The sequence below is a fragment of the Saimiri boliviensis genome, chromosome 11 (genome assembly GCF_048565385.1).
Source record: "Saimiri boliviensis isolate mSaiBol1 chromosome 11, mSaiBol1.pri, whole genome shotgun sequence".
Classification (NCBI taxonomy): domain Eukaryota; kingdom Metazoa; phylum Chordata; class Mammalia; order Primates; family Cebidae; genus Saimiri; species Saimiri boliviensis.
In genome coordinates, this window is record NC_133459.1 from 119,144,001 (window position 1) to 119,171,051 (window position 27,051).

A 27,051-nucleotide genomic window follows, 5' to 3' on the forward strand; every position below is an offset into this window, starting at 1 on the left:
TGCTCATCTGTGAAAATTTTGTTAGCTTACTTATATGTAATATGCTTCTTATAACCAGCAAAATGCTTTGCACTTCATTTGTAGTCTTTTAAGCTACCCTGCTTCAGCAAATCTCATTTTCCTCACATCTTAAAATATACCCTCTTTTTGACATAGATCTACATAAATTCTTTTGCCTAAAATTCTCCTTCCAGTCTTTTTATTTCTCTTGCTCTTTTTTAGATCACCGCCTCCTGCTTTCTTCTAGCTGTTTCCCCAGCTTTTTTGTTCTTCCTCATGCCCTGTAACTTACATCCAATATGTTCTTGCTGCCAAAAAAAACCACTTACATTTATACGAGCGTCTTTCTTCTGCTTCTTTGCATTCTTCCTTAACTTGATATACAAGTGACTAGGGATGAATGTTGACCGTTCATATTAAAAGGAGAGGAGCGGGGTGAGTTTTGGTCTACTATATTGGTTCTCCTGCTTTAAGATTATAATTTTTATATACCCTCACCTTTATCAGGCTTGGCAGGTGATGGCAGGCACTAGAGTTGGGGGAAAATGAAAATAAAAGACTGTGCAAATGGGAAATCGTTATTGTTACCATACTTGCTAACCTTTATTGAACATTTACTGGGTGTCAGGCACTGTGCTATGCAATTTATATGCGTAACATTTAATCTTTGCAGCAACTGTACAAGTTGTAGGTACTGGAATTCTCTTCCATTTTATAGGAAACTCGGACTTAGAGAACTTAATTTGCTTGAACTTGTACAGTTAGTAAGTAGCAAGGTTGAAATTCACATCAAGACTATTTTACCTAATCTTTGTTTTTCATCACTATTCTCTACCTTATACAAGTGGCCTATTTTTGAATTTCTTATTTTTAAAATAAGAAATTGAAATAAAAATAAGCAATTGAAAATTCTAAAATGAGGGTGAGTTTATTTTTTATTTGTTTTTCTTTTTTTGAGACAGAGTCTCGTTCTGTCGCCCAGGCTGGAGTACAGTGGCATGATCTTGGCTCACTGCAACCTCCACCTCCCTGGTTCAAGCAGTTTCCCTGCCTCAACCTCCCAAATAGCTGGGATTACAGGTGCGCACCACCATGCCTGGCTAATGTTTTTGTATTTTTAGTAGAGATGGGGTTTCTCGAACTCCTGACCTCAGGCAAGCCGCCTACCTTGGCCTCCCAAAGTGCTGGGATTACAAGTGTGAGCCACCGCACCTGGCCTGAAGGTGGGTTTAATAGGGGCAGTATTCTGGTGAAGACTGAATAAATAAGAGTCTAATTAGTATGAGCAGAGATCCAAGAGGTGCTTAGGCCTAGATTAGACTTTAGAGGACTTAATGTTCCTTTCTGATTATTCAAGTAGATCATGCAAATATCTAACAAGGCAAGATATCTCCAGTCCACATTTTGTTAGTTCATTAAAAAAATCCTTTTACTTCATCTGAAAACTCTGCAAAACACAGGGTTAATTACTTATAAATAGCTAGTAATAAACCTCCATTTACCAAGAATGCACTTATGAAATATTGTCTAAAAAATCTTCATCGAGAGAAAAGTAATGTAGGATGAATGGAAATATATTTAGGTCCTGAAGAATAAAAGAGGATGTTATTTTTAAAATATGTTTAATTAAGTACTAACCAAAACATTAGAAGTACTAGGAAATAGAAAGTGTATGTTTGGCAGTCCTAGGCAAAGAAAAGGAAAATGAAAAGCTGAAGAAAGTCTAGGGTCATATTTTCCACACCCAGTAGCTACTTTGGAGAAACTTTAAAAACTTATGCTGCTTTTTTTTTTTTTTTTTTTTTTGGAAATTCTGAAACATTTTTCACTCATTAAAAAAAAATCTTAATCAGTAGAGCTGTACAGATGTCTTTGCTGCTTATTTATGCCAACTAAGAAGTTTTCATCAAGTCTTTATTAACTTTTTTTATTTTCCAAATGGAGAATTCTGTATTATAAACTCCATATACCTTTTCTTTTTTGAGATGGTGGCTCACTCTGTTGCCAGGCTGGAGTGCAGTGGTGCGATCTTGGCTCACTGCAACCTCCGACACCCTGGTTTAAGTGATTCTCCTGTCTCAGCCTCCTGAGTAGCTGGGGTTACTAGGATGTACCACCATGCCTGGCTAATTTTTTTATTTTTAGTAGAGACAGGGTTGCACCATGTTGGCCAGGATGGTCTCCACCTCCTAACCTTGTGATCCGCCTGCCTCAGCCTCCCAAAATGCTGGGATTACAGGCTTGAGCCACCATGCCCAGCCAAACTCCACATACCTATTACCCACCATATCAGTATCACTGTTATAAAGCAGTGGTCCTAATAATCTATGGCCCTAGAAGGTTCCATCTCATTATTATAAGTGATTAATTAATTCATATGAGTAACAGCCATCATTTTTCAAGAATAGATGATCTTTTAGTGAATAAAATGCAAATTCATTTTTATAAAATCTTTACCTTAGTATATCACAAAATGGGAACAATGTAAAGGGAAAATAGGAATAAAGTCTCCGTAACTATGTCTAGTATGTGTATTTCAGCAGTCTTAATTCATGTGGATTTTAAGTTGTGGGAACACTCTTGAATACAAAGCTGAGACACCCCCAGACATGGTAAAGACCTGCTTTTAGTTACCGGTGATAGAATAAACTTTCAAGCCTTCTTAGAAGCTACCAGCTCCTGGTCTCTTCTGTTGGAACTGGTGACCTTTCGAGGGAAGAAAAATATTCTAACTTATATTTCTTCAGGTGTCCTGAATATACTGAAAAGGATATACCTCTTCTTCCCAAAATACCTATTTACTGATGACTTAAATACTTCTAATATGATGGCTCTGAATCTTTTTTGGGGTCACCAACATCTTTGAGAATTTCTTGAAAGTTGTGGGCCCCATCCCAGAAACATGCACTTATTCATTCTCAGATAAACATTTTTCTGTGTATAGGCTTTGCGTATCTCCTGAAGGCTATCATCAATACATCTGGTGGCAAATTGAGAAAGGAGAGATGCCAAAATAAAAGGAAAGTAGAAATAGAAGTAAGAATCAGAAGCCCTAAGAAGGGTTTTTTTGTTGTTGTTTTTGGTTTTTTTTTTGTTTTGTTTTGTTTTTGTTTGAGCAAAAGATGCTTAAAATGCAAGAATTGCATAGTAACAAAACTAATTCTATGATCATAAATGTAAATTAAAATACATCTTCCCTGGTATTTGTAAAAGGAACCAAGGGAAGAAATAGGAACGGTTTAGAATTGAAGATTTGGAAGAGGTAACCATACTTGGGACAGTTAAATTGTCATAAAAGAATAATTTCACAAATTAAAGTTTTGCTCAGAACTGTCCCAGTTTATCTTCTGTTGGGTAGGTTCAAATAAATTGTTTAATAATTTTTATGTGTCTTCACTTGTAGATAATTTATGAAACTGTTTTATTCCCCCTTCCCCTGATCAATCTTTAAATAGACTAGAATCAAAGGGTTTATTTCATATCCTATATTGTAAATTTAAGGCAGACTTCTTATTTAAGAGTTAGTTCCAGCTGGGCGTGGTGGCTTGCAGCTGTAATCCCGCACTTTTGGAGGTTGAGGTGGGTGGATCACAAGGTCAGGAGTTCAAGAACAGCCTGGCCAAGATGGTGAAACCCTTATCTCTACTAAAAATACAAAAATTAGCTGGGCGTGGTGGCAGGCACCTGTAATCCCAGCTACTTGGGAGGCTGACACAGGAGAATTGCTTGAACCCGGGAGGCAGAGGTTGCAATGAGCCAAGATCACGCCACTGCATTCTAGCCTGGGCAACAGAGCAAGACTCCATCTCAAAAAAAGAAAAAAAGAGTTTATTCAAGTTATTTATAGACTGCAGTAATGGCAGGTTTCTTTTTGAGATTTTGTTATCTTTAATGTTTTATGTGCTCATACAAATTTTTTCTGGTTTTCTATGCAGTGTAATAAGAACATTATATAGTTTTCATTAAATTTTGAAATTTTATAATGTAGCTTATATTACTTTTGGACTTTTTATTTTACTAATTTGCTTTTTTTGTGCCTAATGTTTTAATTAAATGTCTTTTTATACTGGCCATATTAAGAACATAGTCTATTAAGTTATTAATGAAGTGACTATATATACTGGTTTAGCCTGTTGTCCAACCTAAGTACTAGTGCCTCTTTTACTCTCATAAATATCCTAGATTGAATGATAAATTAATCATCCTGATTATTAAAATTGCTAAAGCATTTAAAATTAAGGTAAAGCATATTCTATCAACCTAATCTGCACTCAGGAAAAATATATATTTTGAGCTCAAAATAAAAGTGAATTTCAACAGGTGGGGATAGGGAAATACAGCCATAGTAGAGAGAATGTTGTTAAAGGAAGTAGATCTTTTCGATGAATGCCACAATGCTTCTCTGTGGTAGATAGTATGTTGTTATCTTTTGAAAAGAGGAAAGAATGATGGTGGCATTCAACATTTTAATTGGGATTTTATTTTATATCTTGACCACGTATACAAACTTACATTGATACAAACAGAATTCCTTGTTCACTCACCTAAATGCACTTTAATTTTTTTTTTTTTTTCTTTTTTGTATTCTTTTTTTGTGAAAAATTAATGCTGGTCATGAGCCAGTAAATTCATTTGCTACCCACTAAGAAGTCACTATTATAGATTGAAGACACTGCCCTAAGTGCCTCTTTCTCTTAGGGGTTGGTACTGACTAGAGCCAAGGATAGTAATATCTTAGAAGTCATAACTCTTCTGTGGCAGCAGGTGAATTGTGCTCATTTTATCCAAATTTTTCTCTGTAGATCAAATGCTGACCTCTGGGACTTAACAGTAATTGGAAATTTCTAGTTACTCATTTAAAATTAACACAAGAAAAATATTTTTATATATGCACGTATATTTGAGAGGGGCTTCATTATCTTCAGAACATTTTCTTGATACAATTTGGAGGTAAAGCCCAATTGTTGCTATTCTACAACAGATGATTATCCATCATAATTATTTGACTTTTCTGATGAGGAAAGAAAATAGTTTAAAAAATTGGATCCTAATCAATACCACTAGTACAATATGTTAACATTTATTAAAAAATCAAGTTCGTGTTTTATTTTTTATACCATCTACTTTTAAGTGAAATAGTAGTACGGTCTTTTTCCTGTTTTCAGCTTTAATGATATAATTGGCTGCAGAGGACTGTAACAAGTACTAATGAACACGTAACACAGTGTCAGGTGCTGAATGGGTTTGTAAGCCAACTATAAAAGTCATTCTTATGTTGTGGAAAGTGCTATGGGAGCACTTTCTGACGTGATAGAAAAAATAGTATTGTGAAAGCTTCCCAATGTGCATTAAATTGCTTGTTCATTCATATGTGTCTCTGTAGTGTCTTTTAAGACTAATATAGTATTGCATGTTTGAGAAATTGCATGGTTTCATGGTAGTTTGTTCAGCCTGAAAGAGTGTAAGTAGAAAATTTTGATCTTACTAAGATTAAACTCCAAAAGAGCGAACCTGCTTCTACTTCAAGTGAACACCTTGATAATTCTTCCAGACTAGGCTGTGGGGGGATATGTGAAAAGTATGAGACATGTCCCTGCTGTCAGAAAACATAAGGAAGAATTGTTGACAACATACATAAAAGTATCAAAATTTGAAAACCGTGCAAGGTAGTATACAACTAAATGGCATATTGGCTTTAAGTGTTGTATGGGTTTAGGTTATTTTAGTCTAAACCTTCTTTTGAGGGAAGCTGGGAATTAAGTGGGATTTCTTTTTTTTCTGATGCCTCTACTGTTTTTCTCATTGGAACCTGTAAAAAAGAGGAAAAGGAAATAATAAAAATAGTTCAGGCTGGTATGTTTCTTGTCATGATTTTTTAAATGCAAGAGAACAAAACTAGCAGTCAGACAGAGTTTTTATTCATTCAACGAAAGTTTGAGTTCTTATATCAAGACTGTGCTCATCTCTGAGCCGATAAAGATACTGCATTCCAGCTGCATAAACATAATCATGACCCAGTGGGAAAAGTACAAGGATGTTATTACAGAAAGGTTTATATGGTTTCAGCCGGACCCTGAACTTGAAGGATCCAGTAAAGTTTTAGGAAGAGGAGATGAAGTCAAAGAACATTTCAGGCAGAGAAGAACATAGTGTGGACACAAAGGGATGAAATTTGGAGTTCAGGTGTCAGGAGATTTGGTTACAGATGTTTGAGAAATTGTAGTGCCAGAAAGGTGGGGTAATGCTTAGAATACTTGGTAAAAAAAAAAAAAAATTAGGAAGTCATTAAAGGATTTTTTAAAAATAAGGGGGCCGGCCGTGGTGGCTCACACTTGTAATCCCAGCACTTTGGAAGGCTGAGCAGGCAAATGGCCTGAGGTCAGGAGTTTGACACCTGAGGTCAGAAGTTTGAGAGCAGCCTTGCCAACATGGTGAAACCTTGTCTCTACTAAAAAAAAAAAAAAGCCGGGCGCGGTGGCTCAAGCCTGTAATCCCAGCACTTTGGGAGGCCGAGGCGGGTGGATCACGAGGCCGAGAGATCGAGACCATCCTGGTCAACATGGTGAAACCCCATCTCTACTAAAAATGCAAAAAATTAGCTGGGCATGGTGACACGTGCCTGTAATCCCAGCTACTCAGGAGGCTGAGGCAGGAGAATTGCTTGAACCCAGGAGGCGGAGGTTGCAGTGAGCCGAGATCGCGCCATTGCACTCCAGCCTGGGTAACAAGAGTGAAACTCCGTCTCAAAAAAAAAAAAAAAAGAAAGAAAGAAAGAAAAAGAAAAATTATGACTCACGCCTGTAATCCCAGCACTTTGGGAGGCTGAAGCAGGTGAATCACCTGAGGTCAGGAGTTCGAGACCAGTCTGACCAACATGGTGAAACCCAATCTCTACTAAATCCAAAAAAGTAGCCTGGCATGGTGGTATGCACCTGTAATCCCAGCTACTTGGGAGGTGTTGAGACAGGAGGATTGCTTGAACCCGGAAGTTGGAGGTTACAGCGAGCCGAGATTGTGCCATTGCACTCCAGCCTGGGCAACAAGAATGAAACTCCTCAGCAAACAAAAACAAAATACAAGTCAGATGCAGTGGTGCATGCCTATAATCCCAGCTACTCAGGAGGCTTCGGCAAGAGAATTACTTCAGCCGGGGAGGCGGAGGTTGCAATGAGCCAAGATTGCACTATTGCACTCCAGCCTGGAAGACAGAGTGAGACTCTATCTCAAAAATAATCAGGAGGCTTCGGCAGGAGAATTACTTGAGCCTGGGAGGCAGAGGTTGCAATGAGCCAAGATTGCACTACTGCACTCCAGCCTGGGAGACAGAGTGAGACTCTATCTCAAAAATAAATAAATAAATAACAATGGAAGAAAAATAGGCCAGGTGCGGTGGCTCACTCCTGTAATCTGAGCACTTTGCGAAGCCAAGATGGGTGGATCACCCGAGGTCAGGAGTTTGAGAACCAGCCTGGCCAAAATAGTGAAACTCCATCTCTACTAAAAAATACAAAAAAATAACCAGGCATGGTGGCAAGCGCCTGTAATCCCAGCTACTCAGGAGGCTGAGGCAGGAGAATCACTTGAACCTGGGAGGTGGAGGTTTCAGTGAGCCAAGATCATGCCATTGCACTCCAGCCTGGGTGACAGAGCAAGACTCTATCTCCAAAAAAAAAAAAAAAAAAGAAAAGAAAAGAAAAGAAAAATAAGGGAATGGCATGGTCAAACCTATTAAAAAGCTATTTATGAGACAGTGAAAAGATGGGTCTATATATGTCTTAGCTATAACTTATTTCTGTAGTACTGTTCTTCATTAAGGGCATATATGTGTTTACATTTATCTGCATAGTTACATATCATTTATAAATGATTAGCAAGGTAATGAATTATCTGAGTTGAGTAAATTTTCTAGTTAACTGAAGACCGGTCCTTTAACTGTTAATAACTTCATTTTTTCCTAACCATTTTGATGGTTAATGTTCTAAAATGTTGTTCTTATTTTTACCTTGAGTAGCTTGGATATGATATAGAGTATTTTGGGTAACTTTTACAGATACTCTACTAATTGTTTTATTATGCCAGCAAGAATTAGGCTACTTTCCCACCATACTAAAAGATGATTGCTGATTTTTTTCACTAATTCGACAAGCATTTTTTTTTCACGTCTAAGTGTGCTAAGTATGCAGAGATACATTGGATCTTACAATATTAGAAGCACATATATACATAATTGTTGTAATACAAGACAAGTTGGTAAGTGCCATTGTAGTTTATGTGTGAAATACTGTGGAAGTTCAGAGAAAGAGGAAGACACTTTCATCTAGACTGGGATTTCACAAGGCTTTTGAAATTACCTTTTGAATGGACCCTGATGTATAGCTAAGTGAAATGGAAATGGGGGTCAGGTGGGGAAGGGAGGTGCTTGAAGGAGTAAGGTGGTGGGAAATTTATTGGAAATGCTAGGGAGTATGAGGTAAGAGAATTGAGTTTGGTAGAGTCAAGTAGATGACATGGAATGCCAGTCTAAGATGTTGGAATTAACTTTGTAATGGGGAACTATTGGAATACTTTAAGGAATTTGTATAATGCTGTTGAAATTGCTTTTTAAATAAAGGATTTGGCTGGGAGGAGGAAAAATTGCAAGGTAGATAATTTTAAGAGTCCTGTACCAGGTTAGTGACATTAAGAATGTAAAGGAGGGGTAATAGATGTATGGGTAATATTATGGAAATAAAATAAGCAGGACATGGTAGATTAGTTACAGGTACAGAATAAAAGAAAAGAGATAGAGATGGCTCAAGGTTTTAAATCTGAATGGGAGGTAGATGGTTATACAAGTACAGTTAACCAGTCTGCTACCATGCTGTTTGGTAAAAGGGCAGGCTTCATCACTTCTCTGTCATTTACTAGCAGCAATTCATCATCCAGCTATCCACTATAACAGAGTTTCATCTTAAAAGCAGATCTACAAGTTTGGAAAGAGAGCTTTATTTCTTAAAAAGCTGGAAGGCTGCAGGCTTGGAAGTGTATCCTTGGACAGAGACCAAAAGCAAGTCCTTCAGAGGGGGAAGGGTGAGACAGGAAGTTATGTCGAATGGGTTGGCTAAGTATACATATTCAACAGGTTATAGGAGGAGCTATGAATATTCATGAGGTGGTGCACACCGGCTCGGTGTGTAAATTCCATGTTACATATATCCCATGTTCACGTTAAGGTGGAGCCCTAACATTTAAACATAGTAAAATTAGAATTTACATGCCAAAAGGTGAAACAGATTCACAGGCACCCTATGCACAAACTCCATGGACCAGCCAGAACCATTTTGTGATCTCTTATCAGGAAGCAAGCCTGTTCAGTTTTGTCAAAACCACAAAAACGGGAGTCTGGCTTCTGAGTTAGGCAATTGGTTGAAATCAGTGGTGGAACGAGTCTTTTGAAAAGGCTGGTTTCTTTTTAACTCTTAGGAAAGAAAGTTTAATGGTGGTTAGTGAGAGAGGGAATATAATGAGACATGCTTCACCTTCTGTCCCATTGTGGCTGGAAGTCAATTTTTAAGGTTTCTCTGGGGTCCCCTTGGCAAAGAGGGTGTCCATTTAGTGTGTTCCAGAACTTAGAATTTTATTTTTATTTCTCCAAAGCAAATAACCATACTTGTTGAATCAGTAGGTTTGTTTTTAGGAGAATATAGCCTAAGAGGACACCATTGTAGCATAAAATTCTGAAATTCTGTGATGATTGTTTTTTTGCTGCTCATTGGTTCCAAAAGGAGGATGATCTGTTTTGGCTGACATCTTGATTTTCATGCAAGCCTTGTCTAGTTTCCTGGCATTGCTGTTGGTTTTGTTATTTACTAATTTTCTAGGTTTTGCTTTTTTTTTTTTTAAAAAAAGATTTATTTGGGCTTTTTAAATGTATCTAATTCTGATAATGTTTGTGTTTGCTATGAGTTTTATTCTGTAGGCCTTAAATAATGAGATTCAGAAAATATCATTAGGTATAGAATTTATTCAAGCCCAAAGCTTGAGGATGGCCACCTGGAAACATAGGTTCAAGTTGGCCCTCGATATACACTCTGATTAGCAGCAGTTGCAAGTGAGTTTTTAAGGAAAAAAGAAGCTGTTCCTACATTTACCTATCAAGAATTTACATTAAAATAACATAAGCTATCGATTGGTTATACATTGTTCTTTGTATCACAAATTTCAGGAACATGAAATAATGGGTAAGGGATTAGGTTAGGAACATAATGCCTTTAAACAATTGCGCTGCCCCCCCCCCCCCCCCCCCGCCGCGAGTGCCCTCCCACCCAACCCCATGGGGGCATAGGAGTTAAGTGACTAAAGTCCCCTACTCCAGTCTTTCTGGGCCTGGTAAATCTTGCATGTTGTGCATAGCTGACTACACGGCACTGTTTTCCTTTTCTCAATTCTAACATGAATTTCTTTTTTTTTTTTTTGAGACGGAGTTTCACTCTTGTTACCCAGGCTGGAGTGCAATGGCACGATCTCGGCTCGCTGCAACCTCCGCGTCCTGGGTTCAGGCAAAACTCCGCCTCCTGGGTTCAGGCAATTCTCCTGCCTCAGCCTCCTGAGTAGCTGGGATTACAGGCATGCACCACCATGCCCAGCTAATTTTTTGCATTTTTAGTAGAAACGGGGTTTCACCATGTTGACCACGTTGGTCTCGATCTCTTGACCTCGTGATCCACCTGCCTCGGCCTCCCAAAGTGCTGGGATTACAGGCTTGAGCCACTGCGCCCGGCCTATGAATTTCTTGAATGCTGTTTGTAATCTGGATTTTTCAGATAGAACTAGCCCTTAACAATAACAAGGCATGCGGTTGGCCAGAGCTAAATTTCAGGTAATGTTTTAATTGACTTTGTGGAAATAATAAAATAACACCCAGACTTTCTCTTTTGGAGGTTAGGGTAAAAGGATGGCTTATTGGTAGTTTCTCACTTAACTGCAGAAGTAGAAAAAAGTAGAAAAGTAGAATTTTCTTTTTTTTTTTTTTTTGGTTTGCCTAGGGTTTGAAGAATAAGGTTAATTCTTGTTATTCAAGGTGTATATATTTAACTGTAGCTTAGCCAAAAGTTGGTTGAAACAGAAAATGCCGGATCAATACTATGTTTGGTTATAGTTTGAATTTTGGGCAGAATGTGCCCAAATTGAAAACTATAGAAAGCCAAATTAGATCCATTGCGACCATGGATTTGTGACATTAGATTTACTAATATATTGTTGTGAATTCTATCTAGTTTAAGTTATATGATTATATTGAAGATAATTTAAAAGAAATATTAAAGTTAGATGGTTTTCTTAAATAATTTTATGATCAAGAACAATTTAATTATTGTTACTACATCTGAAATGATATTTCAGAAATACGGAGATTTTAAGGGCCAAGGCTGATTATTTTGTTTATAATTCTAAACAAAGTGACTTAAAGCAGATTGTCATTACGTACTTTAATGTTTATTCTAATTTCAGATGTTTCTTAAAAGTTTTAGAAAAGTGGTTGATGTTAACTAATGCCTATTTTGCTTAATAAAAGCATACAAGTCCAACTTACTTGAAAAGAAAATTTCAAATGTATTTTTTCTTACCTGTAACCACAAAGAAGTAATACATTTGCTATCCTATCAGCTCTTAACTGACCAGTAAGCCACTTGTAGCTGTGATATTGTTAGCTTTTTTAGCTTTGGGCAAGCTGGTAAAACCTCTAATTACTGTTTATTAAAATGTGTGATGAGGTTATCATATTTATGTCTGTCTTTTCCCTTTACATCTAGAGAATACTTGCTCAATATATCCTTTAGTAATTATCCCCTCTACTTTGAAATAGTGGGGGCTTCTACAAATTGTACCTTTTCTTTAACTGAATCCATTCAAGTTTAAATAAAAGGTGACTTTCACTTCCTTTAACTCTCTCTCTGAACTATAAGGCTGTTGACTATCCTTAATATAACCTCCTACTTTGTAGGACAAACTCAAGTAACCAGTCTTGGGGGACTAATAATTGTTAAATCACAAACCTAATTCTTAAAGCAAAGGAAATCCGTTTTCCAGGTATTTTGCATTTCATCCTCTTCCAAGTAAATAATTAAAATATGCAGGATCTAGTTAACTTTGCCACTGATTGCTGTATGATTGAGTTACTTACCCTTTTTTCAGTCATTGGGAGTGGAAACTCTAAAAACTAAAGTTATTTAGGGTACTAAAAAAATTATCCAATTTTAAAGTGAAAATATCAAGGGAAAATGATGATGAAACTAAATACTTTTGAGGTTACTAAATGTGTATCTTTATACTTAATTGCTGATTGTAAGGGCAACATTGCTTTTTATAATTTAAACTACTCATCATGGGAATAATGATTGGTTTGAATATGGTGGTATAGCTAGGAGCAAAGAACTGATGTTGGTAGGAGTAGGGGAGTCGTTTTCAATTTTAATACTATGTAAAGATTGGGGATTTAACAATTTTTCTCTTAATAGGTTTTTTTTTTTTTAATGGGCCAAGGAATTGAGGGGTGGAACTGAATGAATGCAGCCTTTCTCATTTATGATAGCAGGTAGTCAGGTACCAGGACTGCTATATGCAGGGTCCAATGCAAAATGAGTGTATGGTAGCCCTTGTCCAAACATTAATAATTTCAAGGCTGTCATAGTAGAGCATTAAACTGAGTGTGGGGTTCTCCGTACGTGACTGCACAGGTTGGATACCCATGAAGCTGGTCTCCTAGGCACTTTGTACAGAAACAAAGATGTAAGCTGAAGAAATGAAACTTTGGCTTCTCAACAAATGGCTTTCTCTACTCCATTCCTGTTTTAGACAAGCTAACGTGTTTTATTAAAAACACACACACACACACACACACACACACACACACACACACACACACAAACCTAATTCTTTTTCAGTTGAGGCTGAAGGAAAGAAAATGGTATTTACATATGAACCTTCAAGGATTAGTGACAACAGTTAGAATTGAGTTTATTACTAACACAGGAACAGAAAACCAATACTGAATGTTCTCACTTACAAGCAGGAACGAAGCAACGAGAACACATGGAAACAAAGAAGGGAGCAGCAGACACTGGGGCTACCTCGAGGGTGGAGGGTAGGAGGAGGGAGATGGTGCAAAACTACCTATCAGCTACTGTGCTTACTACCTGGGTGATGGAATAGTCTGTATCCTAACCCCCGTGACATACAATTTACCTGTATAACAAACCTGCGCATGTACCCTTGAACCTAAAATAAAGATATAAAAAAAAGAACTGAGTTTATTTTTCTGTCTTACACTTGTGTACCCCTTGGCACATGTGCATCCTCTTCTCACCTCACCACTGCCACCACGACCTCCAGCACCAGCTTTCGAAGGTGGTGGAACACCAGCAACCAGTTAGAAAAGAAACAGATGAAACAAGGCATTTAAGTAATTGGACGGGGAGAATTACTACAAATAAAAATATTTTGGTGGCGAGTGTTAATTTAGTCATGATGTGCTTTATCACAGAAGTTCCAGCTGTTTTTATGAAATAGATTCTCATTCTCGGGTCATTTATGTAGTGAAAGAAAATAAAATGAAACTCATTGAAGCAGTTACTGTATATATGGGCAGAAAGGTGGAAAGAGCAAAAGACTTTATTTAATAATGTCAAAGTCCAAAGTAAATTTTTAATCTTCTTTGTATAAAACTAATGGCTCAGAAAACAGACTTGAATTTTATGTGTTGTATTATTTATTTGCTTTGCACCAATCTGGTTTTGTGTTTTGGCATGTTGTTGTCATGATCGTTGGTCGTCGTATTGATAGCATAGCAGTATGGTGTTCTTTTTGAAGACTGAAGTTTATTGTGTTTTCTCTTTCATATTTGTATTTGACCAAGACAGATATCTTACTGAAAGGTATATTCTAATTTTTTTCTCATTTGACCTTACAGCTCAATTTATTCTCCTCGCAAGTAAAATATTCTCAGTAGCAATTTAGATCTTTTATAAATCAGGTAACTTGAAAGATTTCTGACAGTCTTTTGTTTGAAATTAATCACTTAAACTGTTTCTGCCCCCTGAATAGGAATCTTAGGACTGTTTGGATGACTGAATTTGTTTCTTTCTAAAGAAACTTATACTAGGGAAAAAGTTAATACTTTTAAAATTTTAAAAAATGTGTTTAAAGTATATAAACAATGTTAGATTTAAAATACTTTGGCAAGAGAAAAGGGTGTGTGAGGTTTTTGTTATTAGCTTCTTGAGAGTTTTTTGGTTACTAACAAGTGCAAATGAAATCCTGTTACAAAAAACGGCTTTGTGTAACAAAGTTATTTATTTGGCAGATTATTCATATAAATAACTTTGTTAAAACTTTGACTGTTAATGATATTGATGAGCTGCATTATACTAAAACTGAATGTGTTAGTGATCTGTATTTAATGTTCTAGCAGCTCCTGGTACAGTCCAGAACAAAGCTGCTTTTCCCTCTAGATATAATAAAATCTCTTAAGTGAGAATATTGCTATAACAGACGTGTTTGTACCTCATCCTTTTTCATTCACTGAAATTTTCTGTGTAAATTACCTTTTTATGTAGAGGATGCTATATAGATGTCTCCTTATTGTGTAGCATTAATATGTTAAATCGGTTTTAAACAGATTTTCTCAAAGGTATGGGCAATATCACGAGTGGAGTTGGATGTTGGCATTACAAAAAACTATTGTAAAATATGTTCATGTTTCAAAAAGATAATATTTCAGGAGATAAGAAATTTAGAATTGATGATGAAGATATAAAACCACTGAGACATTTAGATTTCATGATCACAGATTTTTAATGTTTTAAATTTATGGGTAAGTTTATAGGGATTCTCAGAAGGGCATGAGATTCTGTAACCTTAACTTGGAGCCCTGGGTTCTAGAGATGACCAGTCAGTCCTATGTAGCAGAGTTGTCCTGCTTTCCAAGGTCGTAATACTTCACATACTCATTGCTACAAAAAGGATGGCATTCTCATTTCAAATTTAGATCTGCTCATTCATAAAACAGCCTAAACTTAAGAGTTTCCACAGTCCACAAAGCATCAAAAGCCATAAAATAATTCTTTTTTCCCTATTAAAAAAAAATGCCAAAAATATTTCTGCATTTCAGAATAAACATGCCCAGTCCCGTTTTAAAAATACCACAATATGTAAATTTAACTTTAAATGCTTTGTAACTGATAAAATGTTCTTTTGCGTATTTCCCTACCGTCTTCTGCCTTGCTTCCTTAATTTACTTTACACCCCTAACATTAACATTCTGTGAACAAATTTTTTAAGGATTGTTATAATGTATTCTATTTGTATCCTACCATAATTTATTTGCATTTTAAAAGGAGTTTGAATACAGTGTGGCAATTTTGACAACCAGCAAGCTCATCAAAGTAAGATTCTACCTGTAATCTTATGATACACCAAATGCTTGCTCTGTTCTACCTAACACAGACAAGGATCCATCTTTACAGATGGAAAGAATAGCTGACATCTAGTAGCACTTACTAGCACTTACTCTTTGAGTTCCCTGAACTCTACTTCCAGTATATGAATCACTCATAACCCACTTAAATTCAGATTGCTCACCAAAGTGACTAGGAAAAAGGTTTTTCCTACTGGTTACAAAGTATATGATATTTCACTCTTGTAGCTGTTGTGAATAACCTAGTTTCTGTACATAAGCTGGACTGGTCAGTGATTTATATCTAGGATAAGGAAGTACATGTGACTGCAGCAACATATTTAAACAAATGATGCACAGTGTTGTACAGGAACATTACCTGTATTAAATAGGAGTAAAACATTTTCATTCATAGGCTGTCTAAATATCAATGGTTAAATTACTGGGTTTTGCTTTATTTTTCTTCCGGAAGTATTTGTTGAGTTCCTACTATATGCCAGGCTCTTAACTGAGATAACTAATGAGATCCTTATAAGATTTTTCTATTCCAGAGTTTGGTTGTTTAATTTTGAATTACCCATTCTTTAATACCTAACTTGACTTCTAGTAGTTCTTTACTTATTAGACTCTTCTTCTGAGGATAAACGGAAAAAGACTGTGTCTTAGATTTGACTTTTGAATAGGCAGATGACAGGAAGCTAAAAACCAGTGGCTTCAGTGAGATTTAGGTTTCTTGTGGTTTTGAATTTTCTATATGACATTTCTGTTAGCATTGCCATTTGACTGCTGTAAGGAACTATGTTTATTGGTTTTGTAATAGTAGCATCTGTTCTTTTGGAATCTGGACTTTGAACAATTCGTTTCACAGAGTCATTGAATAGCCAGTTCCTTCTCTCTTACTTAGAATTATTCCAGGGAATGTTTCACATGGCAGGATAATGGAAGAAAAGCCGTTTGGGTAACTCTTCTGTTACATTTGTATCCCTCCCACCTTGAATCCCTGCAGATAAATTCTTACCTTCTCTTCCTGCTAATTGACCAGCAGCACCCTGGATTGCTATCATCCCTTTGTCCAAAGAAATGGTGTAGCTGTATTCAAAGACCTATCAAATGTTGTGTGCTATTTCTACCTATAAAAAAATCTTTTTTCCTTTATTAAATCAGATTGTTTTAGAATAAATAAAGGAAAAGTCAAGTAATGGAAAAATTTCAAGAACAGTTAACATCAAATTTTGGTCTCTTTTTATATAATTTTTTTTGCCTTTTCAAATCACATTTTAAAATAAGCTATTGAAGAAATCTAAAATGAAAAATATGTAAAGAATAGTTAGCATTAAACATAGATCCATTTGTAAACTTATGTGAGATAATATGGATTTATATTTATTTTGTAGTAAATAAAACTTATATGATTGCATAATTGATGATTGTATGCAATACAAGTTAAGTTCAAAAATGAAAGTTGAGCTTTTTTTGTCCTTTCAAATGTAGGGCCAGCATACAATTTTAAGAGCTATTTATAGAAGTCTTGCATCACTGTGAAAATTGATTTTTTCATTGAGTGCTTAGTTACATTGTCCATGTTCCCTTCTAAGTTTTCCAAGTATATGAGACCTACTTAATGGAGCAGTAATGAAATGCAAACTTAATTTAATGATCTCAAATAAAAGGTTCTATTTTTCTGGAAATAAGATTTAACCAGATGTTAAAATTATGTATGATTATGAGAGTAAAGATTACCATTATTTAATAATTGGCCAATTTAGTAGTTTCAAGTTACTTAGTTACATTTTCTCAGTTCTAGTTTGGTGTGGTAAAACATTATTTGAAAAGGCAGTACAGGAAGAATAGATGCAGATAATATTACTGCTATTACAGAATCAGCAAGTTGAGTGCATGCTTCAGGGAATAGGGAAATGAATGCAGACTTTTTCTAACTGATTTACATGGTCTGTCAGACCTTTCTAGAAAAATATGTATGTATGTATATTTTGAAATATATATGGAATGTTAAGTTTTTCTCTCCCCTTTTTTAGCCTTAGATTGTAAGCAAAAGAAATCAAGGTCAAGATCTGGAAGCAAGAAGAAAATGCTAACATTACCTCATGGTGCTGACGAGGTTTACATTCTCCGATGCAGGTATGTGCCTATATTGCCAAATCTGATCAGTTTCTTCATATTTTGCTTGAGACATATTAGCTATTTCATTTGAGATTTTTAATTTGTAGCAGAGTGTGCATTCTCAACAACCAAGTTATAAATGAACTTCTGGAGATAGGTTAAAATCTTAATTCAGCTCACAGTATCCTGTACTTCAACAAGTAGTAAGTCAAGTTTTTTACATTAGCCAGTAGTGATGTAAATCTATTATACTGTGACTTATAAAAGTACCTTTTGGGCCAGGCATGGTGGCTCATACCTGTAATCCCAGCACTTTGGGTGGCCAAGATGAATGGATCACTTGAGGCCAGGTGTTGTGGCAGATGCCTGAAATTCCAGCTGCTCAGGAGGCAGAGGCAAGAGAATCGATTGAGCCCGGGAGACAGAGGTTGCAGTGAGTCGAGATCGTGCCACTGCATTCCGGCCTGAGTGACAGAGCAATGCTCTGTCTCAAAAAAATAAAAATGAAAAAGTAGCTTTTCTCATATTTCATTTCCTTGGTTTGTATGGTTTAATTTTATTTGGTTTGAATTTTTGCTTTCTTGAGTTCTCACTTATTGGGAACACATTTTCTCTTCTCTCATGCTCATACCTTCTTCCATACTCACAGTCACACACAAGACACATGAACAAACATAAACACAATGCAATTTAAAGAATGATAAATTGGGGAAGGGTCTTTTCTAAAGAACAGCACATTTTAGAGTAATTGCTGTTTCAAGTGAATTAAGATGTGTAGGTGTTAAGACTGTTAATTTTACCCTAATAATAATGTTCCTACCTATACAAACTCTATACTAGAGTTTATTATAGCTGTTAATAAATATATGAATTGGGAGTTTTGATGTTTTATTAAATCATTTGACTTTAGAAACTTTATCACGTGCTGTCTTTAAAATATGAAAGTTTATGTTTATGGATTTTATGTGAATTGGTTTTAAAGAAAGAGAATTGGTCATGTTAAGAGAATTGTTATATTTCTATAGGTTTTGTGGCCTAGTCTTTCGAGGACCCTTGTCTGTTCAGGAAGACTGGATTAAGCACTTACAACGACATATTGTAAACGCTAATCTTCCAAGGACTGGAGCTGGCATGGTGGAAGTCACGTCACTACTTAAAAAGCCTGCCTCCATTACAGAAACTTCATTTTCTCTACTAATGGCTGAAGCAGCTTCATAGAACCAGGAAACCTTTTAAATAGCAAATTTGAATTGGATGTAAATTTGACATTCTTTTTTTTTAAAGCCACATTAAATTATCTGTTTATAAATACTAAAGCAGAAAAATGGGGGAAAGTGAATTACAATGACATCAGAGCAAATCCAATACTTAAAACAGTAAGTAGTCTATATTTTATATAGGGTGGAAGATGTGTTTTTAAGGTTTACGAATTTTTGTTGGTTAACTGTGTTCACTCAAGAAAAGAGCAGTACATGTAAGCAGCCATTAATAAACTGTTGCACATTGATACTTAGAGACAGACTTATTGGAAAATTATGTTTTTTTGCAGTGTTACCAGATCAAGGCTCTGTTTATTCCCCACAAGACTTGCATAGAAAAATAAGATATTATATTTTGTTTGTATGTATTTAGTGTTTTGTATAATACCAAGAACCGATGACTAAATTTACTCAAATTAGGGCATTAAATATCATGTACTTCATAGTTTGAGACTGTTCACTCAAATAGGGCAGAGTACTATTCTATCTAGATGTGTAAGTGTTTTTTTTTAAATCACATGGAACGGTTTTTTTATACTAAAAAGTGGAGGGAGATTTGTTTAAACAAGTATTTCTAAAAGAAATATGTATATAGTTCTGGAAATTATTTGTGGTAAGGAAATATTCTTTACTCCAGTTGCATTTCTCAGACAATAAAGTGGTGCATCCATGCTACCTCCTACTTTGTCAACAAAGATGCTATTTACCCTTTACATTTTTGTATCATAATAGATTTTAAAAAATCTAATGTTCTTTATTGCAAGACATTCTTTTGTTAACAGATTTGTTTCTTTTTAATGTTTTACCTAAAATTTGACATGCTTACAGGACAGGTTTGCCTCTTACTTTATTTAACATTGTAGAAATGTAATTAATAAACACTGCTCACTACACAGTTTAGAATAGATGTTCTCATTTATATTATTTACCAAATTTGATCAGTTAGCAAAACTTAATACACCAATTAAAATATTTCTCCATATGATGAGAATGTTTACAATTAAAATTTTAGAACTTGTTTTGGATGTGATTATATGTACGAAAATCGTGTAACACTATGCTCATGCTAAGAACCGACATAACAGAATTACTGAAATAAATGTGCTGTGAGGAATGGAAAATACGGTGCAGGTGTCTTGGTCATGATAAATTGTGATTCTTTTTAGAATTTTTTTTCCAAAAACAAATTAGTTCTTTTAATCTGAAATCAGATTTCTTTACAAACAACAGTTTTTGTATGCAAGCACCATTTTATTTCATGTAGTATGGCTAATACTATAGTTGAACCAAGGATATGCATTGATTCTTTGCTTCGTATGTAAATAAAGCTAAAAACAGTTAAAATAAGGAGTATTTTGGTAGAGTATATACATACCTCACTGCCAGTGAAATTGCTTTCCTATGGTATATCTCCTTACCAGAAAAATCTCTAAATAAAAAAAAGGTTTAAAGAAAATTAAAATGTGAAACATTTCTTATTTTTATCATTAGTAGAAATAGTTCACTTCAGGTTGTGTTTCATTGGATTTAAATTGTTGATACTTACCAGGTGACTTGTCAATATAATGTATGTGAGAAGGATCATTTTTCCCCCTTTCATGATTAATCAAACCTCTAAATTCAGATCCATCTTATATGCAAAATTAGAAGGTTGGACTAGATGGATCATTCCCAACCAAGGGTCTCCTGATCCTTTAGGTTAATAGATAAGGGAAAAGTACTTATAAGTTATTTTCAATTTTACAAAAGGCGTGATAAAAACTTTGTATTTGTCTATATCTCTTATTGAGCAAGTTTCATTGATAGTTATATGTCTTTGAATATATACTTTTAAATTGGAAGGCATACTGCATAGCAAGTAAAGTCCAGAAGGAAAAAAAAAAAAATTCTAACAGGAGTCTTGGTGGGAAGGCTAGTAATCACTAGAGCCCCTTTTCACTCTAATTACTGTTTTGTTTTTTTTTTTTTTTTTTTTTTTTAAGGCAGAGTTTCACTCTGTCACCTAGGCTGGAGTGTAATGGTGTGATCATGGCTCACTGCAAACTTAACCTCTCAGGACTCAAGTGATCCTCCCACTTCAGCCTCCCAAGTAAATTAAAAGAAATTTAAAAGCACACGTCATCCAAGGAATTTAATTTAATTTAATTTAATTCCTCCCAAGGAATTAAAAGCACACGTCATCACTCTCGGCTTGTTTTTGCCATGTTGCCCAGGCTGCACTCTAACTCTTGGGCTCAAGAGATCCTCTCATCTTAGCCTCCCAAAGTGCTGAGATTACAGGCATGAGCCACCACACCTGGCCCCTTAATTTTTACACGTCTTATGATTTTGTCTTGTCAGGCCAAATATCACCATGTGTGAATACAAGTAGAATTAATTTGACTACAGTTTTGGAATCAAAACTATATTTAATTTTTAAATATGTTAAATTATATTTAAACAACTACTCCTTCTAGATATATAAAGAATTTACTCATCAGAATAGAATATTTCACATCAGAAGCAGTAGACTAGAGTGACTCCTGAAATGTAAATGAAGCAAAGAGCATTTTTGGTAGTAAAGATATTTAGATTACAAATTTTAAAGAATTTTTTAGGAACCGTTCAAAATTCATCTTTTATTTGGCAACTAGAAAGTTAATATATTTTCATTTGGTTCCCACTAGAAGAAAAGTATAAAATATTGTCTCAAATTACATGATAAGATTTTCATGTCAGCATATGGCCTGATGAATATTCAGTATTGACTAATTTTCTTTTAATTCTTTTACCATTGACTGAGATATGAGAGCTTCTAATGCTAAATTAGGGCTTAAAAAAAAAAAATCCGGGCCAGGCGCGGTGGCTCAAGCCTGTAATCCCAGCACTTTGGGAGGCCGAGGCGGGTGGATCACGAGGTCAAGAGATCGAGACCATCCTGGTCAACATGGTGAAACCCCGTCTCTACTAAAAATACAAAACATTAGCTGGGCATGGTGGTGCATACCTGTAATCCCAGCTACTCGGGAGGCTGAGGCAGGAGAATTGCCTGAACCCAGGAGGAGGAGGAGGTTGCCATGAGCTGAGATTGCACCATTGCACTCCAGCCTGGGTAATGAGCAAAACTCCGTCTCCAAAAAAAAAAATCCAGTCAGAAGTGTTGATGTATTTAATGGCTTTAAGACAAAAAAAGTTAACTTCTATATATTATTTTCTACTATACTTCTTTAGAATATATTAGAACTGTGGCATTACTTATATCTGTATTTTAGATTTCACTTGTATTTAATTATATGTTGGGGAGATAATAGCTTTTCAGTAGTAATTTACTAGACTTTTTTAAAGAACGTACACAACTTCTCAAGGACTGTCCAATTAGAACACAGAGGGGTTTTTCCTCACTAGGGCAATAGGGTAGGCACATTAGCTCATGCCTGTAATCCCAGTACTTTGGGAGGCTGATATAGAAGGTTCACTTGAGCCCAGGAGTTTGAGACCAGCTTGGGCAACATAGCAAGACCCCATCTCTATGAAAGAAAAAACAATTTTAAGGCATGGTGGTGTGCACCAGTAGTCCCAGCTACTCAGGAGGCTGAGGTGGGAGGATTGCTTGAGCCCAGGAGTTCAAGTTGAACACAGTGAGCTGTAACAATGCCCCTGCTCTCCACAATGGGCAACAGAGAGAGACCCTGTCTCTTAAAAAAAAAAAAATGTAATCTATGCCCATTTAAAAAATATTAGAAAACAAAAAATAAAATGTGGGGAAATCACCTGTGATAGCATCATTCAAAGATACCTACTTTTAAACAGCTTGATTTCTTTCTTAACTGTCTCACTGTTTCAATATAATTATAATCAGAACATATTATAACGTATCTTGTTTTATCATTAATTTTAAATTTGGGTGCTGCGTTGTAGTCTAACCTTTAAATACCACATAATTTATGTTAATCCTAGAATATGACAAAAGCCAATCCCTGTCTGTGATATTTCAAATGACAGACTAGAATCATTTTTCATCCCCACTGCAGAAGATAGCTATCATATTCAACAATGGGAACTTCTTTTCTGATTTTGAGGGCCAGCCATATTCGATTATAGATCCTTCATCAGTAGCCCATACCCGTACTCCAGCCTTGGCTTTTCTTATGACAAATTGTTGAATAATACCTTTAATAGTTTAAACAACAATTGTAATAATAAATTTTACAGAATTGATATCTCATACTGAATGATTCTTAGATTAGGCCAAAAGTCAAGATGAATAAAGAGTTCATATAATCTAATAAATTATTGATTTATTTCCTGTTAAAATTTTAGATAAAAAGAAAAAAATACATAGAATTCTCCACATTAAAAATTTATCATACGCCCCTCTGGTCTTGTTTTTCTGTTTGTAGATTTTTTTCTTTAAAAAAAAAAAAAAAAAAAAAAACTTGCTGTGCAGAAATTGTCCCTTTATTCTTTTAGCAGTAGATCCATCAGCATTTTCATGCCACTAACTATTCATCTTAAATATACTTAAATTTTTTACAGTTTTTTTTTTATCATCCTGTATATTTACTCCTCCATTGTTGCTCATTTTATATTGGCTCCAGGATTGGACATCATAAAGAATGCTTTTGTTGGCCAGTGCTGGCTCATGCCTGTAATCCCAGCACTTTGGGAGGCTGAGGTGGGTAGGTCACCTGAGGTTAGGAGTTCATGACCAGCCTGACCAACATGATGAAACCCCATCTCTACTAAAAATACAAAAATTAACGGCATGGTGGTGGCCACCTGTGACCCCAGCTACTCAGGAGGCTGAGTCAGCAGAATTTCTTGAACCTTGAAGGTGGAGGTTGCAGTGAGCTGAGATCATGCCGTTGCACTCCAGCCTGGGCAACAGAGTGAGACTCAGTCTAAAAAAAAAAAAAAAAAAAAAAAACAATGCTTTTGATGCTCATTCTTGCAGTAAATTGTGCACATATAAAATTATTTTCTTAGTAGAGTTAGTAGATGAAGAGTTGAATATTCCTCATACAGTTGAGGCTTTATGTATACATTTCCAAATTATTATTCAGAAAAGTTATATAACTGTATTCTGCTAATTTCAATGTATGAGACTGGTATATAGTTCATCTCATCCTTGCCAGTATATTCTTCTAAACAAAACAAAACTTTGCTTATTTAGTATGTAAAGAGTGGTATTGTGGTCATTCTTAAGTGATAAATGAAAACAAAATATGTGAACTTTTCTTCTTAAATTACCTTTCTGATTTTAAATGAATTTATATAATAATATACATAAAATTATATTTTGCTGGATGATATGTCTAAAATAAGCTCTGATTTCATAATTTGCCACCAGTATAATGGAGAGTTTTAAGTGTCCTTAACCTGTAGTTGTTTTCAAGAGATCTTTGACTATTGTATTGTGTAGTGTGTCTATATGCATTTTTCTGGGAGCTCCATAGCATTTAATTGCTCTGTGACCCCCCACCTACCCCTAAAAAAGTAAACAGTAACTACTTTGAAAGTAGCATGTGTCGTCATACCAACTGCCAAGTGGTTTGTGTTTTTGAATATAATCCTAGACAAATTTTAATTAAAATTAACCCTCAAAATCTTCTGGCATATAAATTGGGGTTGTGTGGGAATTTAAAAAAAACAAACAAACAAACAAAAAAAACCTCTTCTGGCATAGGTTTCTTTGCTTTTATATTATGTGAAAAAGAGATAGCATTAAATGTGAATTGTTTTGTGTCTTCTGAACAAGTTGGTAGAAAAATTTACTTAGAAGTTTGCTCTAAAAAGATGATTCTTAAGGCTATAAACCCAAAGAGTTCTTTCTTAAGTTTTTAAGGTCAAACTCAGGATTTTTTTTTTTTTTTTTTTTGATGAGTTTAGCAAATTTCAGCAAATACTTAGAAGTAAGGAGTTTTTTGATAATGTGTAGTCACATTTACAACGTTAGTAGAATTTTAAAAACATTTAAAACTGCGTATCTAAATTCAGTATATTCAGTTTCTATTGGAAGCACCTCTGTTCCCTGATTTAAAACTTTTTCAAGTACATAAATATCTTTTACAAACATAACAAATTAGTCTTAATATGTAGAACCTTGGATTATCTTGGTTATTTCAATGCCTCAGGTAACAGTAAGGTTTTTACTTTAAAATCATTAGTACAAGTCCAAGTTTATTACTCATTTGTACATTTTTAGATTGGATTTAGAAGGCTGAACTGTTAGACTAATAGACTAGATAATTCTTAAATATTATAAATACTCAAAAATTTTAAAGTATGAACAAATTACCCCTTACCAAATTGGCTTTATTGTGAGAAAAATACATAAATGTGTTACTCTAATATTTAAAGAAATAACCTTAATTACTCTAAAAATGAGATGTAGAACATTGCCAGCACCCCCAATTAAAGTCTCTTCCTTCCATTACCATTATTCTGATCCTAATAATCATTTGTTTACCATTCTTAATAGTTTGACCTCTTATGAATGTATACAGTCTGCTTTGTCCTGTTTTTGTATTTCATAGAAATGGAATTATACCAAATGTCTTCTTTTGTGACCTGTTGCTTTTGCTTAATACCATCTTTGAAGTTCATCTCTGTTAGTAGCTGTAGTTTATTCATTTTCATTGCTGTATATTATTATATAGATACGCCATGTTTCATTATCCATTTTTGTTCTTGATATTTGGATTTTCAGCTTATGGCTTTTAAAAGCTATTGAGCTATGAACATTTTTATTATGTCTCATGATAAACATCTGCAGATTTCTCTTAAGGTACATGCCAAGGAGTAGAATTTTTTAGTTATAGATGATAGAGTTTATGCGTCTTAGATAAGCCACTGTTTTCCAAAAAATGATTGTACAGGTTTTTACTCCCAGGAGTGTGTCATACTTCTTGTTCTTCTATAGCCTCACTAATATAGTCAGACTTTCAAATTTTTACTCATTAGCACATATAAATGATATTTCATTATGAACTTAATTTACATTTCCCTGATTACTATGAGGTTGATTATTCTTATGTTTATTGGCCACCTGTGTTTCTCTTTTGAAAAATGCCTTTGCTAATTGCCCATATTTTTCTATTGAGGTGTCTTGTCTTTTTTCCCATATTGACTCTTAGGAATTCCACTAATCTTTAGGTTATATGTGTTGCAGATACCCTCTTCTTTGTGGCTGTGTTTTTCGCTTGCTTTTATGGTGACTTCTAGTGAACGCTTTGAAATTTCTTAGTCATTTTATGCCACGTTCTTAGCTTTTGTCTGATGATGCCTTTATTCAGCTAATTCTTTTTTTCACTGTTTAGGGTTTATTTGATGTTTTTAGTTAGTGTGGATATTCACTTAATTCTAGGATGCTATTTTTACTGGGTTTGGAATTCTGTATTGATAGTTATTTTTCCCTCACATATTGAGCCTATTCCGTTATTTTCTGCCTTGTTACAAGTTCAGTTGTTGCTTATCTTAATCTGTTCTGTATTTTCTGGCGGATTTGTAGATATTTATCTTTATCTCGAGTTTTTAAAGTTTTACTTTATTATTAGTCTATGTGGGAATTTTTAGTAGTTGTCAAGTTTGAGATCTCTGTTGGGATTCTGGAAATTTCTTTGCTATTATTGCTCAGCTGTTTTTTCTGTCCCATTATCTCTCTCTTGTTCTTTTGGGACTCTAAATATATGTTAAATCCTTCGCACTGTGCTTTCTAGGTTTTTTAATCTTCTCTGTTTTCTTTCTCTTTGTCTCTGTCTGCTGCATTCTAGTTTCTTCCCCTGATTTTCTCAGTGACTGTTACTTTGGTTATATTGTTATAAAGATCTAGAATTTCCATTGGCTCTTTTTCAGATATACTTTTTATTGTTTTCAGTACTGTAGTTTGGCTTTTATTTCATTGAATATGGCCCACATAGTTATTTTCATATTCTGTATTTGATACTTCTGGATATCTAAGATAAATTGTGGGTCAGATTCTGTTAGTAGTTGCTTTTTTCTGCTTGTTCGTAGTATCTTGTTTTCTTATATACCCATATGTTTGACTATATGGTGGACATTGTATTTGAAAACTATTATAGAACTATTTCCTGGCCTAGGACAGTATCTTCTCCCATAGGATTTTCATTTACTTCTGCCAGGTGTCTGGGGTGCTACTAGTTGAGGTTCATATTCAGGTCTTGCATTTACCTGACCTACTCAGATGACCCAAAGTCAGCTAGCTCATGGGAAGACTGGTTTTACAACTGGCTCTCCTTTTGC

The 27,051-nt window shown here is 35.1% G+C and overlaps 1 protein-coding gene across 17 annotated transcripts in view; it reads left to right on the forward strand.

The window, feature by feature from the left end:
* Positions 1 to 24,697, forward strand: part of ZNF644 (zinc finger protein 644) — a 109,859-nt gene extending 85,162 nt beyond the window's left edge. For all 17 annotated transcript variants that reach the window (XM_074381451.1, XM_003933314.3, XM_010343868.2 and 14 more), the window contains 2 exons: positions 17,467 to 17,569; positions 18,577 to 24,697. In XM_074381451.1, coding sequence (XP_074237552.1) covers positions 17,467 to 17,569; positions 18,577 to 18,769 — 296 coding nt within the window. In that variant the 3' untranslated portion in view covers positions 18,770 to 24,697. The remainder of the gene's footprint in view (positions 1 to 17,466; positions 17,570 to 18,576) is intronic.
* The last annotated feature ends 2,354 nt before the right edge of the window (positions 24,698 to 27,051 follow it).